Genomic DNA, 17,367 nt, shown 5'->3' on the forward strand with positions numbered 1-17,367 from the left:
AGATTGGCGGTAGCCGTCTGACGGGGGGGGGTGCCATGGCTCGGCTTCCTCCCAGCAGCTGAGTTTCCTGAGCTTACCTCGGGAGTTTGGGGAGGGCCTTCGCCCTGCCGGCACACCCTGCCCGTGCAAACTGATGCACCACATCCGTCTGACGCACCGTGCCCTGTTCGACTCGCTCCGGGTCGCTCACGCTCCCTGGGGGCTGCTTTTGTATGTCAGGAGGGCCAGGCCGCCGCCCCCACTGAGTCAGAGCTGCCCGCTCGTTAGGAGCTGGCTCTGAGGTGGGGAGGGGCTGGGGTGCCCTCTCCCTCCCTGCACTTTTGACTTTGCAGTTCTGCTGCTTTTAGGAAAGGGTATCCTGGCTCGATCCTCCGCTCCGCAGCCCTTCGCCTCGGTGACTTCGCCGAAAAAAAAAAGAAGGATGAAAAACAATAGGCAGATACTGGAATAACAGTTATTCCAACTGGATATAAGGAAACACTTTTCCACTACAGCAACAGTTGAGCAGCAGAACAGGCTGCTCAGAAAAGCTGTGCAGTCTCCAGCCTCGGAGACTTGAAACCAGCCCTGAGCAGCCTGGTCTGATCTCAAACTGTCCTTCCTTTAAGCAGGAGGTTGAAGATAGAGAGACCTCTTGAGGTCTCTAGTCCAGCCTGAACTACCCCATGATTCTATGAATAAACTTTGAGTCTTGGATCTACTGTAATTCCTCCAACTACTTAGATGGAGCAGTAACAAATTATGTTGACAGAAGTCACAATACAGTTAGACAGGGCCAGACCTTTGAAATATGGACAAAGAAAACCCAGGAGACAGGGGCAAGGATTCAAATATGGATGCAGTCTGTCTGAATGCATTAATTCTTTGAATCATGTACCACTAAAACATATGGAGTAAGATTTGAAGTGTGATATACACTACATGGAAACATGTTAAATGAAAAACAAGACACAAAAACAGCTAGAGGACTGCACAGGACACCACCCAGTGATGGCAGGATTTTAGAAATGAAAGCCTGAAGTACAACCTAACCATGCCTCCAGCACATCTCGTTAGAGAAGACACCACTCCTTTCAATTTGCTACAGTGGTTGAGTAGGCTTAGAATTAATGGCTATCACTGCCATTAATTCTCATACCACACACCTAAACAGTTTAACAGATTAGTATGAAACATGACTTAATCTCTTCAATCTCCTAAAGGAAAGTGAAATAATTGTATCTTAAAGAGACATTTAAAGTTAGAACTGATTGTTCTCCTCAGTACTGTCACCATCGCTTATCACACATTTCAGAGATTTACACATCATTTTACCAGCATGGATAATTAGGTATATTTTAGAAGGCTGCAAGCAATACACTTATTACTACGGAATGCTGTCAGGTTCTCTACAGATATAATAAATACAAGAATAGTATCTGAACAAACGACGGGAAAAGAAAGACTGTGATGAATAATTTTACTATATCACCAGTTAGGATGAGGCTTATGAAAGCACCTAAAATTAATAAATACTGCATGTAAAAATAAAAACAATATCTGAAATAAAAAAAGTTAACAACAGCTCATTTGACATTTCAATTTCAAGCTAAAGAAACATTTTTTTTCTAACAAAAGTAAAAGGAAAATGATCTTACCTTATCTAGCCTTTTTTGCCAGCTTTCTTCACGTTTTACCATGAGTTCAATACAATGAGAGAGTGTAGCAAGGATCCCAGCAGTAGTTGCCTTGAAAGTTATAGCTTCTCCTTTAAAGTCTATGCCATTAATTCCTTTGGGTGTCACATGCGGAAACACTAAAATCAAACATGAATCATTCCCTGAGAGCTGCCTTTAACTCAAACAAGCATTTTATGTGTATGCTTATATTACAACTGCTTGACAAAAATACATTGGCTAGAAAGTTAACTTGAAAATAAAAATCAAAAGTGCCAATAATGTTCAGCTATCCACAGGATAAGGAAAGGGATTCAAGAGGAGGAACACATCCCTTCAGCTTCATCTTGCTATACTGTATTTCAAGTCTGCTTGTAATGCCGTATTACTCTGCACTCCGCAAATCATGTGGGTGGAGGGAGTGGTAATACTTCGTAACAATAGCAGTTTGACAGCTTGAAGTGGGGCCTAATTAACACAGAGCAACTTTAAAACATATCTGATAAAGCCCTAAGAAAGGAACAATCAAACCCAAAATGTAACATTCGAGGTTGATTTAAGCAGGTAAATATGGATATAAAAACCTCAAAGTAAAAAGGTATGATATAAGTATCAAATGTGTTGAATTATCCAAGTACTGTGGGTTTTGCAGTTCCAACAACTACTTCATGCTGTCAACCAAGCCATCTGTTGCTAAGGCTATTTAAGCCTTAAAACGTGTGACAAAAAAAGTACCTATTATATGTCAAACTCCTATGTAGGTTGACATAATAACAAATCAAACACTACACATTAATGTCAGAAAATACTAGAAAGCAGAAGTAACACCCATGTCAAAGCTGACTGAGCCCAGCAAGTTAAAGTAACTCCTGCTATGCTGTGAGGCAAGCTAATGACTTATCACCTAGCTGGATATCGCTTCTTCCCCATAGTCTGTCAGCTTGTCAACATGCCACTGTTATGGTTTAAAAAGTACAAATAAATATTTGTGTAAGTTTATCCAATATCTGTCTGCAAGGGCAAAGCAGAGCTTTCATGCAGTTTAGTTCTTGTAGGGAAGAGAAATGCAATTGCTGTTCTCTAATAGTAGAGCACAGTATCTATACTTTGGGAACAGAAAGCAATCGTCAGATGGACTTGTTTTAAGCAATGGTTTAAGTCTCTAGAGGTTTTATACGCCCTCCTTTCAGAAGGAATCACAACTACTTTTCAAAGAGATGATTACAGACTACACACTACTTCAAATACCTCAATAAGCACACATACTACATTAGAATACAGCTTATTTTTTGATTCATGTTAATCAAGAATACTCCCTAAAAGGTAAAAATGATGGGGGCTGGAGATAAAAGGGAAGTAAGATAAAGAAAAATCTGTTTCAGAAACAATAATGAGCAGAGCAGCTCTCCCTCCCCCTAACAGCTGCAGAGGGAACACGGAGGAGGCTGAGAGTGGTATAAGCTGGCAAGGAGGCGATGCTGTGGATTCACTGAAAAAAATGAAAATTACACAAGAGCTTTGCCCATAACACTTCATGACTGAAAAATACAGTTTATACTAGTAATTTGTCCTGTTTGTGTAGACATGTACAAGCTTACCAGCACAGCTAGAATGCTTATAGATGTGATTTTTCTCTCTTAATTATGCAACATGCTAGACGTGCTGAAGAAACTACCACCGGCTGTAACCCTCTAAAATAATTTTGGAAATCTCTATGGTAGACTAAGAGAGATGCAGCAACGCAGCCTCATTTCCTGGAAAAAAGCCAGCTTTTATTCCTGGATATCTTTAGGTCTCAGCTACAGCTCATTAATACTTCCATACAGTTTCAGTCATCTTATATTCTAAGTAATTCTTTAATGACTAGTCTCGAAGGAGCAGTGATACATGCAGAGCTTGCAGTTTTAAAGTCTGTGCCTGTAGTTCCTTTCAGCCATTATAATTCTGGGCAAAAATGGAATTGTTGTAGAAACATACAAAACCTGTTTCTTCGAAAAGAAGAAGAGATTCAAGAGATTCCTTACAATGAACGGGAATATTTTGATTTATTCCTAATCACAGGAGATATTTGTCTCCCAGAACATGTCAGAAGATGACCTCAAGCCCCATCTCGGTTAACAGTTGAGCTTCAGCACATCGGAGCATTTTCTAATTGGAGAGGCTGAACATCTTTCCTATTCCTTTTTTATGCTTTTTTCATGTCAGCCACAAGACAGTGTTTCAAAATGAAATCTGGCATCAGGAGATCTATATGGTTCATGGTAAACGCTAATAGGAAAGTGATCTCTGCCATTGCAACTGCTCTTCTAGCTTGGTGATCAAACTGCATGCAGCGAATTGAAAAAAGCAGGAGGATGATTCTTCTCCTACTTAAATTTCAACATATTCCAAGTGGTTCCTTTTTAATTATCCCGTCTTTTAAGCATTTTGCTTTATTTCTGATTTGTTTTCTCTTGCCTTTCATATAAAGGATTCTTCATACCATGCTTTAGCCTTCAATAGCTCTTTAGACCTTCTGTTCTACATCTCTATGTCTGTTAAGAGAGGTCAGTTTTCTCTTCTTGTTCCTAAGATTCTGTCTGTGACAGTTTCCCAGATGTCCCAAGCATTACTTGTTGGATCAAATCTGTTTTCCAGTGAAACAGAAAAATATTTTCAAGACAGTGAGTAGAAAGAAGTTCCTTTATCTTTTCCATTCTTCTTTCTTCCTTCTTCTTTTCCACTCCTTATCATAGTAGCTAAATAAGAGATTGAACCTATGCTTCTTGCCTCCTGGAGCACTGACTGCAGAAGAGCCCCAGAATAAACAGGCAACCACTTCTCAGTGACAGTTAAAAAGATTGTTCCAGTCCTTCCAGGACTGGATAAAGACTTCAAGAAGGAAAAAAACCAAAGAATCTTAACAGCTGCTCTGAGACTAAGCTGTAGAAAAGGGTGAAGCTGAAATCTTTCATTATCAGTTAGACTGAGTAGTTTTCTGCCCAATACATGGGCATGGCTGGCTCAACCTGAGACATCGACTATCCCCACTGCATTACTTACAACTTATGATTCCACTTGAGGGCTGAGACTAATCTTTCATTTCTAATCAAGCTTTGCAGCACTCAGCTGCTAAATATTTAATGGATTTAGCCCTTAGAAATCAAACTGAGGCACAGAAAAACTAAAAGGGAGATAAAGCTTTTCACAGAACTAATTGACGGAAAGTAAATTTAATGGCATCAGGAATCATAACAACTGGAATTAGAAGTTCTGCAAAAAGCAATGATTTGCAGAAATTATTTTCTGTACTGAGCTATAGTAAGTGAGTTTATATACAGGTATCCATAATATATAGCAATTTCTTAGCATGTAAGTTCCCAAAGACTTGACATAGAACTTTTTACAAGAGGAATACGGCTATCACTTCACATTCCTGTTAAACAGGTGACGAAAAAAATTAAGTCACTTACTTTGCATTTAAATGTTCTAAGATGACCAGATGTACTAAAAATACAGACTTTCCTAATAACATTCCCCATATCATATGCAAATATATAGCAGATACACCAGAATAATGTAGATATGAAGATACGTTCTAAAGGTAAATTAAGCTGAAACTCCTACATGATCCCACAAAAATTAAATTTGACAAAGACAACTCTTTCAAAATGAATCATGCAGTAAAATTAAATTCTCACTTAATGTTTTTTAAAGAAGGCTTCTTAAGTTTTCTGAAATTTGTTCTGACATAACAGTCCTCAAAAAAATGTACACTTCTATTACACAGCAGGGATAGTGGAACTGTGCACTTGCTTACAGGTGAGTGTTGCAAGCTTGCTTATCTTCGATGATAAAAAGCAAGAAAGATTTACTCAAAACTTCAGAGTTACATGTCACTTAACCTCTGAAATCAGCATTACAATTAATCCTCAGCAGAGCAAGCACTTTGTATAACTGAAAAAAACCTACTCATATGACGAATTCCAGAAGTATGTTGAAAGCTCCTTCCATTTCCTTTCCTCTTATAACAGTTTTGGCTATAGCCTAGAAAGAGCACTTAAATACAGCAAGGAAAGATGTAACACAGGGGGACAACAGCCAATTAAAAAAAAACCAGAAGACACAGAAAAGGCTTATTTTGCCTGTATATTTTCCAGGTTCTTGATGAAAGTGCCTACATTTTTAAGAACACTTTTGGTGAGTTATTTCTTTGGGAGATTCCATCAGATTTGAAACTGGAGGTAGTGCCAACTTCAAAGTTTTGTGAATCAAGAAATACCTTAGGACTAACTGAATTGTCGACATCTAGAGAACGTAAACACTAAAATATTTCAGTCAGGAAACAAGAGAAAGTCTAAGATGAGTGCAAATACATTTTAAATGCATACACAACTTCTGCCAGCCTAGAAGTATCAGATTTCTGGAACAGCAAGACTTGCATGAGTTCTTCACATTTACTGCATGGCTGGAGTAAGTACAGTAACTAGATAATTTAAGATGAGACTAAAAATCAGAATTCTGTTCATCATAGCAATGGAAAATACAGTAAAAGTGCTAAAATTATGAGTGAGATTCAGTAACGGTGTTGGCTTTACTACTACATAGCCATAGAACTTGGAAAAAAAAAATACTGGGACATACCTAACTGCAAAAGCATTGTCCTCCAGCACACTTCTCAAGCAGGTAACACTTGCAAGAAAAACTGAAGTTACCTATTACAAATCTCAGTTCCCAGTATCTGAATGATGCAGCTGTTTCAACAGAATTTTGTAGTGAAAATGGCTTTGCACACAAAATAGGAAATTCCAGCTTGACAATCTTGCATTAATATTTGTGTTAATTAAGAATAACTCAGAGAATCAGGAAAAGCAGCTAATGAATGACAACATAAATAAGAACTTCCTGCCACATATATTTAAATAACTATTCTTGCAATTTTCTGCTTAGAAAAGAGCATAAATACCCATCTTATACCAGCCTTATCATAGCATTCATATGAATTTTCAGTGAAAAAGTTGGGACACACTTACATTTTTCCTTACTGCTGTTACTGTTATGTAAAAAATCCCCATAAGAGAGTATGTTATGGGAGTGAGAAAGGATTTAAATTCTTTAGTGTGCAAGAAAGAATTAAGAGCATCTCTATGGCTAAGCAGCATTTAAGATTTTTCCAATGACAACAGTCATGAGTGCCTCTTTTTTTTTTTTTTTTTTGACCCAAGACCACTAGCAACATTACTGTCAGAAACCATCAGGAAACTTAACATTTGCTCAGTGTTGAAGTTTAGCACTCAATTCTATGGTAAGAACAACATTATTTTGGTGTTACAACTGGATAAGCAAGGAGCCACAATTCAGCAGCTCTCTACTCTTCCACAATAGAAAGTTCATGAAGAAGTGGAATTGTACTTATGTACTGTTTTCCTAACACCAAAAGTTTCAGGGATTAATATAAATGCCTCAGGAGACTGCATGGATACGACAACAAGCTGTGCTCTGAAAAGAGCAATTCAGAGATATGTAGACATCCACACCTGAGTCTACTTGGGCCTCAAGTGTGCGCTCAGTACTCTAGTTCTAGCCAATACATCATTATGGCAGCACCTTTACTTTTTTTAAAGAATGTATTGTTACTATCAAAACTAATATCCTATTCTTTTTTTCAAAATAGAAGGTAAGAGACAAAGCTATAAGCTAATTAATTTAATGAGGGTAAACAATTGTTCTGTAACATCAGATGCATTTCTTTCGTACAGTTGACAACTACAGGCTAATATTAAATTAGGCAGATTTTTATGGGAATCCAACTTCTGAAGTGAAAATAGTTAATACTGTTTATGCAGAAATATCTATCATTGATCCCCATACTAAAGAATAAATTTAATATATTCCATTTATATGGCATCAGATGCTATAGTAACTATTTCAAGGGCTATTACTGTGCAAAAAACTAAATGTTATGGACATAAGAGTTTTCAGTTACAGTTTACCTTTATCTCTCTGTAGTTCATCTTTGGAAACTGCATCTGCACAGGCATCAAAATATTTCTGTAAAGTATCGACTTGTCTACACAAGATGTCTCTAAAGGTTTCCATTTCTGCAAGCTTCTCACGTAAGCTATGGCCCTTCTGAAAATAAAAGAGAAAAAAGTATGAAATGCTTCTACATACTCAGCAATAGTTCAATGCATAAGTTAAAAAAAATGGATTGCTGCAGCTCTGAAGAATTCAAGTGCAGTAGGGACATTTTAGGTATCAGCAGCTATGAAATACTGTTAATGTTAGAAGAGTGAGTCCAGAGGAGGGTTATGAAGATGATCAGAGGGCTGAAGCTCCTCTCCTATAAGGACAGGCTGAGGGAGTTGGGGATGTTCAGCCTGGAGAAGAAAAGACTCCAGGGAGACCTTATAAGCAGCCTTCCAGTGCCTGACGGGGGCCTACAAGAAAGCTGGAGAGGGACTTTTTACAAGTGCATGTAGTGACAGGACAAGGGGTAATGACTTTAAACTGAAAGAGAGTAGATTTACATTAAATATAAGGAAGAAATTCTTCACTATGACAGTGGTGAGGCGCTGGAACAGATTGCCCAAGAGAAGTTGTGGATGCCCCATGCTTGGAAGTGTTCAAGGCCAGGTTGGATGGGGCTTTGAGCAACCTGGTCTAGTGGAAAGTGTCTCTGACCATGGTATGGAGGTTGGAACTAGATTCTGTGATTCTATGAATGTAAGAAACTGTATCAAGTGTTCCTTACTCATTTTGTTCACCAGTCTCAAGTTTTACTCTTGACTGGATCTGCTACTTCAGAGCTTTCAACAAAAGCTTATTAAAAATGCGATCTTGCATGCTACCAACTTTATGCCTATTTGCCTGAAAACAGTCAGCTCTAGTTCGTTCCGACCTTTCCTCCCCTTTCTTGTGTTGCTCCTCTTCTGCTCTCCCAGAAGTGCAGCCCTCCAAGTCCGTATGTTAAATATTTATGTGCATGAGACAAGGATAGCCATCAATTGTCAATCAATATTAATCAAATTTATTAATCAAGTCACAGAATCAGCATTCCTTTTAATTTAGAGGCCCGGATATTCTGAGGAGTAAACTAGGAAAGGTTAACAGATGCTCCCACAGGTTTGATTTTCTTGCCATTAGAAGACGACACCACAGTTTAAAAGGGGTAACTGCACAGAGGGCATGAGGCAGCTTCCTGTATGATCTGTTCATCACCATATGATGAACTACTAACACTTGCAGTAAACTAAATTATTTTTTTTCTACAATTGTGTGAATGAGTTTCACAGAATTGATTTCTTTTCCATTTGTGCATGTTATTTACACATCAATACTGAGAAAACATTCACTAACCTTGAACGAAGAGGTGGATGTTGCAGAGTATCCACTTGCTCCAGAAACCAGAGACACCATGGAGCCATGGCGTCGTAAACTTGACTCTGATCCATAGCCAGATTCAGTCTGAAAAACAAACCACACACAAAACTAGAGTGCTGAGGTTTTTAATAAAAGAGAAATCATGATAGCAAGATTAATGTCATTTCCTCTGAAACCAGCCCATTTGTTTCTTGTCAGGAAGCAGCATCTATAAAGTTACTATGAATCTATTTTTTGTCATCGTAATGATCTGTGAAAACTTAAGTTATCTACAACCTATGATGTGCCCCCAAAAGAACAAAGCAATATATATTTAAGGGTTCAAAAAAGGAACAATGTTCCGTTATTTTGGTTTATGTAACCCATACCAAGCAATTTTCACATAGTATTCAAAAACCTACAATACTCTACAATTAATCAGGGGATTAACATGGTTCAGTCTGAAGACAATCAGCCTCAGTCAGCCCTTCCAATAATTCAAATAGTGCCATTTTATTTTTAAAAGCAAGAAAATAGGGATCATACAAAAACAAGACTATTACAGCTATCAAGGTTTTTTTTGCTTGTTCCAGGCTTCTTTAGCCAAATTCTTTATACTAGACTGAAATTATTTTTTACAAAGAACAAGAGTCTACATAAAACTAGTGAGATACTAAAAGCAAGAGGGAGAAGATAATAGTAACTAATTAAATAAGGAAACAAGAAAAAAGAAAAATATCTCTTGATTAAAATACTATTAAAAAGATGTAAAAAAAAAAAAGTTTGATGACTTTCAGAAGCAGGTACTGAGGAACTGAAAGAAAAATATTTCCCTAGAGGTTAACATAAATGGCCCGTGCATGTCAAAGGAGAAGAAAAACCCTGAAAAAGAATGTCATAAATGAACAGATGGTTCAGAGTAATATCGGAAATACTGTTAATAGACAAGTTTAATCAAGTAGACGGTGACAACATTGTGAAAGACTTCTGACAGAAATAAGAAATTCTGCAGTAGCATAGAAATTCAGATGGGGCAGGGAAAAGGGGAGACATAACAAATGATAGCAAGAAGCAACAATGAAATTCTAGCTGTTGCACTTTTTACTGGAAAAATAGGCATAGGCTTTGGGAAGCAGGAGCGCGATGCTAAATAAGATGCAAATGAACTGAGAAGTTTATTAAAAGCAAGGAGAAAGGACAAAAAGTTGTTTGAAGTTTTGGTTAAAACAGGAGGATTTGGACAATACTGCAATGTGTGGGATGAAGTATACCTGCTTGGGTTACAAAGGAGCAGTGGCAGAGAAACACAGTTTTAGAGAAATGAAGTCACGACTGAAAAGAAAAATGTGAGTCCCAGAGTTGTCAACATAATTCCTGAATGAACATGACTGAATGAAATTATCCAGCAAAACCAAGAAAGAAGGAGCCAAGAGTCAATTTCTATCTGGCCTATTTAAAGAATGAGGTGGAAGACAAGAAAGCATTGAGGAAGCAGAAGAGAAACAGGTTGAGTATCAAAAGTAGAAGTGGAGTTGAAAAAAAGAATATGATCAAGATATGCAAGTGTAGCTAGAAAAAGGTACTACAAAGGTCTTGGTGGAAGCAGGGTAAGTGATCATCAACTTAAAATAAAAAAGAGGGCCCCTGGAAATTCAAAATATTTAATAAGGCAGATCTTAAGTTCATTGCTTAATTTAGCAAAAAATTAGAAATGCTGCTACTTATCTGGACTAGCAGAAATAGAAGTTTATGCTTAATGACAGCTTAAAGTGAAATGATAGAACACAAGACAGTTTCCATATTAAGTCATACTATAAGAATGTAATAATCTAGTTATTTCTGCTATAAATCATGCATTTTAAGCTGTTTCATACTGAGCCACAGTCCTAGAAAAATAGGTACATAAGTGTAGCAATCAAAGTGGTAAAAGATCAATTTTTTAAGAACTAGTCCTACTATTTTTTTTAAAGCTTGGCTTTAAAGTATCTATTGGAATAGGCTTTTTGTGAAAATCACTGACACTGGATACATGGGACTTTCTTAGAATACGAGTTCAAGTGTTAAGCAGTATAGCTGTCTTTGTATTGTATTTGGGATATCGGACCACATTTTGAATTGCAATGCAATTCAGTGAAAAGATTATACCTTAATTCACTGGATTGTAATTTTAAGATACATCAAATAATGAAGCTTTGATTAGGTTTTTTGCAAATACCCAAGTAAGGGCTTTTGGCTCTTTTTATGGACTTTAAGTCCTCCAAAGGCTTGATAAGTAAAAAGAAAGTATGTAAGAGAATAGAAGGATTGTTAAAAGGACAAGAGTTTGGGGCATAAAGTTGTTTCATGTCAGAAGTGTTTAATGAGCATAAACCTCAAAGGATCATTTTATAAGAGTCACACAACACTTCGAAGCATGAAACATTTCTTTTAAGATTTCATCTAAAAAAACTTTACTGTTTTACTGGTAACATCAGTGTTTATTTAATCATACACTAGAAATACTAAGATAACTCTGAATGTGCTTTTACTACGGTCAGTTTGACAGTGGGGGCTCATTCTATTTTTCTCTGTAAATTGTACACACTGGGAAGAGGGTAAAATTTTACTTCAATAGGATATGACTTAATGAACAGATACATTTTAAAATGTAGCCAAAATACCCATGGCATTGAAGCTAGAACATTTTAACTAAGGAGAGCAAACGTCTTGTGATTGCTTTCTCCTTTAAGTGAGAAAGGCATCTACACAAAATCTTAATTTGAAGCTTAGGAAGTAGAATTTCTGAATTTCTGTATTTGAAAATTTAATCCAAGTCACATCTTAATAGTACTACTCTAGAGCTTACAAGAATACATGTAAGCTTAGAAGTAGAAAATCTGGTGACTTATATTCTACATTTGAATTAAATCCTTTTCTTCCAATATCACCCATACAGTCAATGCTCAGCTAATTTAGTTCACAAAATAAAAGCTGAGGGTGAAAGAAAACCAGCTTCTTTCCATATCAGTATGTAAGCATGATTTTTAAGGTACCTTTCCAGCAAGCAGTATATTTATTTGACTATCATTTATGCTTGTGATTAATAATGCCACTAAACAGTTTATCCACACTTCAGAATTGCATACAAGACAGCATATACTGCTATCAGCTGTAAACAACTATCACCTTGCAAACCCTACCAATAAAAAGGTGCTGCATAAAAAGCATTTAAGCAGTTTTAACTATTTGCCACCAAGGAGCAAATTCAGCAGACAGGAACAGCACATGGAATAACATACAACATGAATCCAAAGCATGTGCATCTACAGATCACGTTCACAAAACTGTCTCAGACAATTATACTTTAATAGCCAAGGGGAAAAAAAAGAAAATTACATCAAGAATACTTATTCATCAGAAGAAATAGAAAATAAGTATTCCTTTATAACTGATGCAGAGACAAGCTACCCAGCTCACAGCAGACACATGCAAGCAGCTTAACACAAACAATGAAAGCATGCATCATGCAAAGCCCCACCATTCTACTACCGCAACATCTAAACGAGAGCAGGTCACTGCCGCATTTATGTCTTGCAAAGCAGATCATCATTAACTATTCACTGCAGAAATAGTCAATTACATTGAGAAAAGGAACGTTGACACAAGCGTCTTCTGTTTACACATCTTTTAATTTCCCAAGATAAAAATTGGAAAAGCAGGTAGAGTCCATATGATAGAAGCTAACAGTCTCTGCTTGAAAACAAAATAACTTCAGAAGTTGTATCAATTCATACCATCAAGCACTACTGCTAAATTACCATGCTCGGTATATAGATGCAGTTCTTTGAAATTCCATGCACACATCACAGCTTCAAAGCTACACTAGCACTGGCATTTGTTAGTGCATTGCAACACCTTCGGCTTTCTAAGGCGGTGCAGAAAATCCATTAATCCTTTCAAAATGCTTTTTTGTTAGGATAGACGAGAGGAAAAAGCCACATGATCCAAAGCTTCATGTGATTCTTTACTGGAGCAGGTGCCGGGATCAGCAACAAGGCAGTACGTCAGAAAAGCTGCTTTCAGTAAAATAGCTAAGTATTTGCAGAATCATATTGCAGACCTCCATTATGGCTCACACTGATCCACCAGTTAAGGATTTCCTAAAGTGGGTCAATAATAATCTTGAGTAAAGCACAGACTGACAGGAAAGCTCCCCCACTTAAAAAAAAAAATAAATATCAAATAAAGCAATTATTCTCCCATGTCTTCGAAGAATTATTTTGATTATGTCTCAATTTAGTGCCTGTCAAGCACTTCAATGTATGTAAGTCCACGAAGGCAGGTATTTTCAGTTAGCATTATAAATTATTTATTATTTTACATAACACAAGCAGCAGGCAGCTCCTCCCTCTAAGCCAAACGGCTCACCCTAGGAGGTGATGAAGCAGACATTAGGCTACAGTGACTCTAATCTTGTTTTCCGCAGTATTTGTGAAAAATCCTACTAAAACATCCACAAGATCAAACCACAATGAAAAATAAGAATGTAGAAAAAAGTGAAAGCACAGAATGAAAGAACTGGAAGGTACTATGAAAGACCTGGGGAGACTAAGCAGACATGCTCTGTAAAACATTTATGTTCCAAGGGCAATTTTTAGACTTGCTGCAAATGTTTCAACATATACTTGAAGAAAAAAGAGTTACTGCAAAGGAGGGCTACTAGGGATGGCTGCAGACAGCAAGAACACCACAGACACTACAGGTAGGGCAGTCTGGGATGCGTTTCTGACGACTGAAGTTAGAGAAACAATTAACACATGTCTGTAGGTCTGATTTTTCAACTGTTCCATAGCAGCTAACAATGGAAATGTAAGGTTTCAAAAATGAGGTAGCTATAGATGAGAATTTCACAATCAGGTCACAGCAGCTGGATTATGATTCTCCTGCCCACAGCCCTCCCAAGAAGAGTGCAGGAGACTACTTAGAAAGCAAAAAAGCTTCTAACATGACCTTTCTTTGCAACTGCAAAAACAGGTAAGGAAATGTAGACATATTTTTCCTGCAACAGTGATAGATGTTGCAATTCCATAGTAAATAAGCATACTACATGCACAGGAGGAAAAAAAACCCCAGGAATTCTGAGTTGAAAAATATATATAAGAGAACTAAGCTGAGAAGAATATACAATATCTCTCATCAAAACAGGAATTCTGAGTTGAAAAATATGTGTAATAAGATACAGGCTGAGAAGCCCTGGACCCACATACTGCTTTCTAAAGAAAGGGAAAGGGCCAAGAAGCAGTATCAACACAAGTCACTGCAGAGAGAACACAAGTTGACAGATGCAACCAAAGGGAAATGACTGGCCTTTGATAATCCTTATCCACATAGTTCACACCCACGTTTAATTACATGGGCGTGTACTGTTTTTCTATGAAGTACACAGGAAAACTATTCACCAAGTATTATTCAACATCTTTAAGTGCTAAGATATCACAAAAGCTGAGTAGGGAGACGCAGGCACTCCAAAAGAGGAGTGAAGAACAGCCAGGACACTGAGCAGGAGGACACCCAAGAGCCCAAAGAGAAGGTGAGCAACAGAACACCTTTGCTGTCCTGCTCCTCAGGCTTGGGAACCACCGTGTCAAAGTGTGATTTTACAGAATAAAACTCCTGCCTGAGCAAACATACCAAAACCTAAGCTGACAATAACTGCACTCCTCTGTATACTGACTTAGTAATAAAACTAAAGCAGCTGGTACCGCTGGGCCATGAGCAAGACTGGGAGAGGGCTACATTTGTCCCTCCTATGAATCTGGGCTTTCAGGAGAGCTACAAAAGAACTAGAAGTCTCCACTCTGCTATTAGACACTGTCAGGAAAAGCACTGATGTTCTGGCCTCAGCTCCCAGTGCACTGATGTATGTGTTCTTACTTGCTTTAATACTTTGAAAGCTAAAAGTCATAGATTTCAAAGAATGAGTTCATTTGAATACATACTGCTTGATCTTGGCTTAAGGATAATCCTTGTGCAACTGCACCTTTAAAAATAAGAACAGTTCTGATCTTAACTGAAAGCATTTGCCCTATCGTTCTTCTTAATAGCTATAAGAAATTACAAAATAGTTAAATTGCATTTAATAGTCACATTAAACATTATTACATCATCGCTATGTATAAAATTCAGAAGGAAGTGTTGCCAGGGACAATGCCCTAGCACTAGCAGGCAGAAGAGCCAGAAAGTGGCAGGGAAACCTGGGCAGAAGCCCGAGAACTGGCCTCCGAGCCCTCTCCCATGAAGCGCCTGTGCCACACTGGGATGAAGAGTGCAGGAATAGCCCAGCTCCTATCAACTGCCACCAGGACTAAACTACACACTGCGTTCACAGTTAACAGACATTTAGGTAGCATCTTACTTATTCCTCAAAGCAGCAGGGGAGGAATGATTGCCTCTTACTCCACACAGTTGGTTTTTTTAACCTATTTAAGGTAGTGACTATTATATTAGTATCACCTCTCTGTACAAGTGGAAAAACACATCCACAATCAGTGTTAAGCTGAAGACCCTTGGGCTAAAGACCATAACTGGATTTCAAAGGACACACCATAGTTAAACAGTACAGGTTTTTCTCCACCTTTGTGGACAGTTACTTGTTGCCAGTCTGATCCAGTTTTGGTCCTGGGGTTGAGAAGCCTACACTTTGCTTATTCAGAAGGAACATTTTTTTTGTTTTTAGCAGGAAACCCTAGAATTCAAAGTACAGGTGTAGGCAAGTTAGTTACACAGGAAGAAATGGACTTAACAGCAACACAGAACAAATCCATCAGAAGCCTTATCAATAAGCAGAAAAACTATCAAAGTAAATGCTTCTGCAAAAAACCACAAGGATCATTAAATCTCTTACTCGCGTAGTGCTGTTAACAGCTATCTTGTCACTGCTACACAGGGGAACAGACTTCTTCCCTCCACTCAATCCCCAGACATTCACCTAGCCATCAGAATAGAAATCTCTATTAAAAGCTCGGCATAGCCCAGAGTAAGCCCTACGTAGCAAGCACTGGAGGATGAAGAAAGTTGGAATTGTCAAAGATGGAAAAGTCCATATTATGTTTGACAAACAACTTAAGAAAAATTGATCTTACACCCAAAGGAAAATATGAGAACACATTCAGTTTAAACTGCAATCTTAGAACAGTAATTTGGGTAAAGGTGGGGGAAAAGAGAAGTTTACTTTCAACAGAATGTTTGTTTTGCATCTCACTATATGAAATCTAACATGTTTTTCTTGACTTTCAAAACCTATTCCATATTCTTCTTATTTCTTTCTTGCTGTAGCCCTTGTTTTTATCAGGTCTCAATACCCACTTCCTTCAAAACCAAGGGAAGCTCACTGCAACCATTACACAGTTGAACAAAAAGGGTTATACAAAACAAGAGACTCCCCAGAACATTTATCTTTTTTGTCATGTTTCTGATACAGCTTTAGATTCCTGAAATTCTCCAGTGTTTAAGTTTCATAAAAACAGTCCTTCTATTTGTGTCAAAATTATATGTGTTTAGAAACAAAGCCTAGTCCCATTTAAAAGCTCTTCATGTACACAAAATCCTGCCATCAGTAGAAGCTTTACACCCATCTCCATACATTGGTTTGGCAACGTAAAGATTCCTCATCTTAAGCTCAAACTAACTAGGCAGTAATTGTGTCCAAAATTTTTTTTTTCCAAAAGATTAACACTCTAGATAGAAAGTATCAATTATAAAGTTCTGAAAGGATAACTGTATAAACACACTAACAAAAAGAACAGTTCTGCATGAAAGCAGAAAAGAGCTTACACAATAAGAAACATTTGCTAAGACCTTAAGCCAAACACCTCATACATAATGAACATACCAACATTTTAAAAAAGTTAAACGAAAACCTGAATTGGTTGACAGAGACTAGCGCTACCAGATTCTAGAATTCTCATGTTAGTCTGTGGGTCAAGAACAAGTCTAACACGATAAAATGCTGAAATGATAAATTATCTTAACACTTCAACTGTTTAGACATAAGACCTAGTCCCAGACACAGAAAGGCAGAGGTATGCACATAGGGCAGTTCACATCTCAAAAAACTTTAGAAGCAAATTAAAATTATGCTAAGAGCTCCGTATGATTGAGTTTCAAGAAAGAGGAACTTCTGAATATCCAAAATCCAGATAATTTCTAAAAGCCTGCTAAACCACCACCCTGAAGCATGAGCGTATGTCCTCCCATCACAAGATATCACGACACACTGTGTTCTAACAGGTCAGGACTGGACACATTAAGTTTCCATACACCCATATTACTTCTGTGTCAGTTTATTTATGTACCAGCATTTGAGAAGATACTCGTTGATCTATTTCACCTC

The 17,367-nt window shown here is 37.6% G+C and overlaps 1 protein-coding gene across 1 annotated transcript in view; it reads right to left on the minus strand.

The window, feature by feature from the left end:
• CERT1 (ceramide transporter 1) overlaps positions 1–17,367 on the minus strand; it is a 73,771-nt gene that overhangs the window by 22,123 nt on the left and 34,281 nt on the right. The window contains exons 4-7 of the mRNA XM_035892794.1: positions 8,994–9,101; positions 7,628–7,766; positions 6,668–6,730; positions 1,638–1,795 (exon numbers count right to left, since the gene is read on the minus strand). Of these exons, the coding sequence (XP_035748687.1) occupies positions 1,638–1,795; positions 6,668–6,730; positions 7,628–7,766; positions 8,994–9,101 (468 nt within the window). The remainder of the gene's footprint in view (positions 1–1,637; positions 1,796–6,667; positions 6,731–7,627; positions 7,767–8,993; positions 9,102–17,367) is intronic.

This window comes from Egretta garzetta, unplaced genomic scaffold (assembly GCF_000687185.1).
Source record: "Egretta garzetta isolate BGI_Z169 unplaced genomic scaffold, ASM68718v1 scaffold424, whole genome shotgun sequence".
Lineage (NCBI taxonomy): Eukaryota > Metazoa > Chordata > Aves > Pelecaniformes > Ardeidae > Egretta > Egretta garzetta.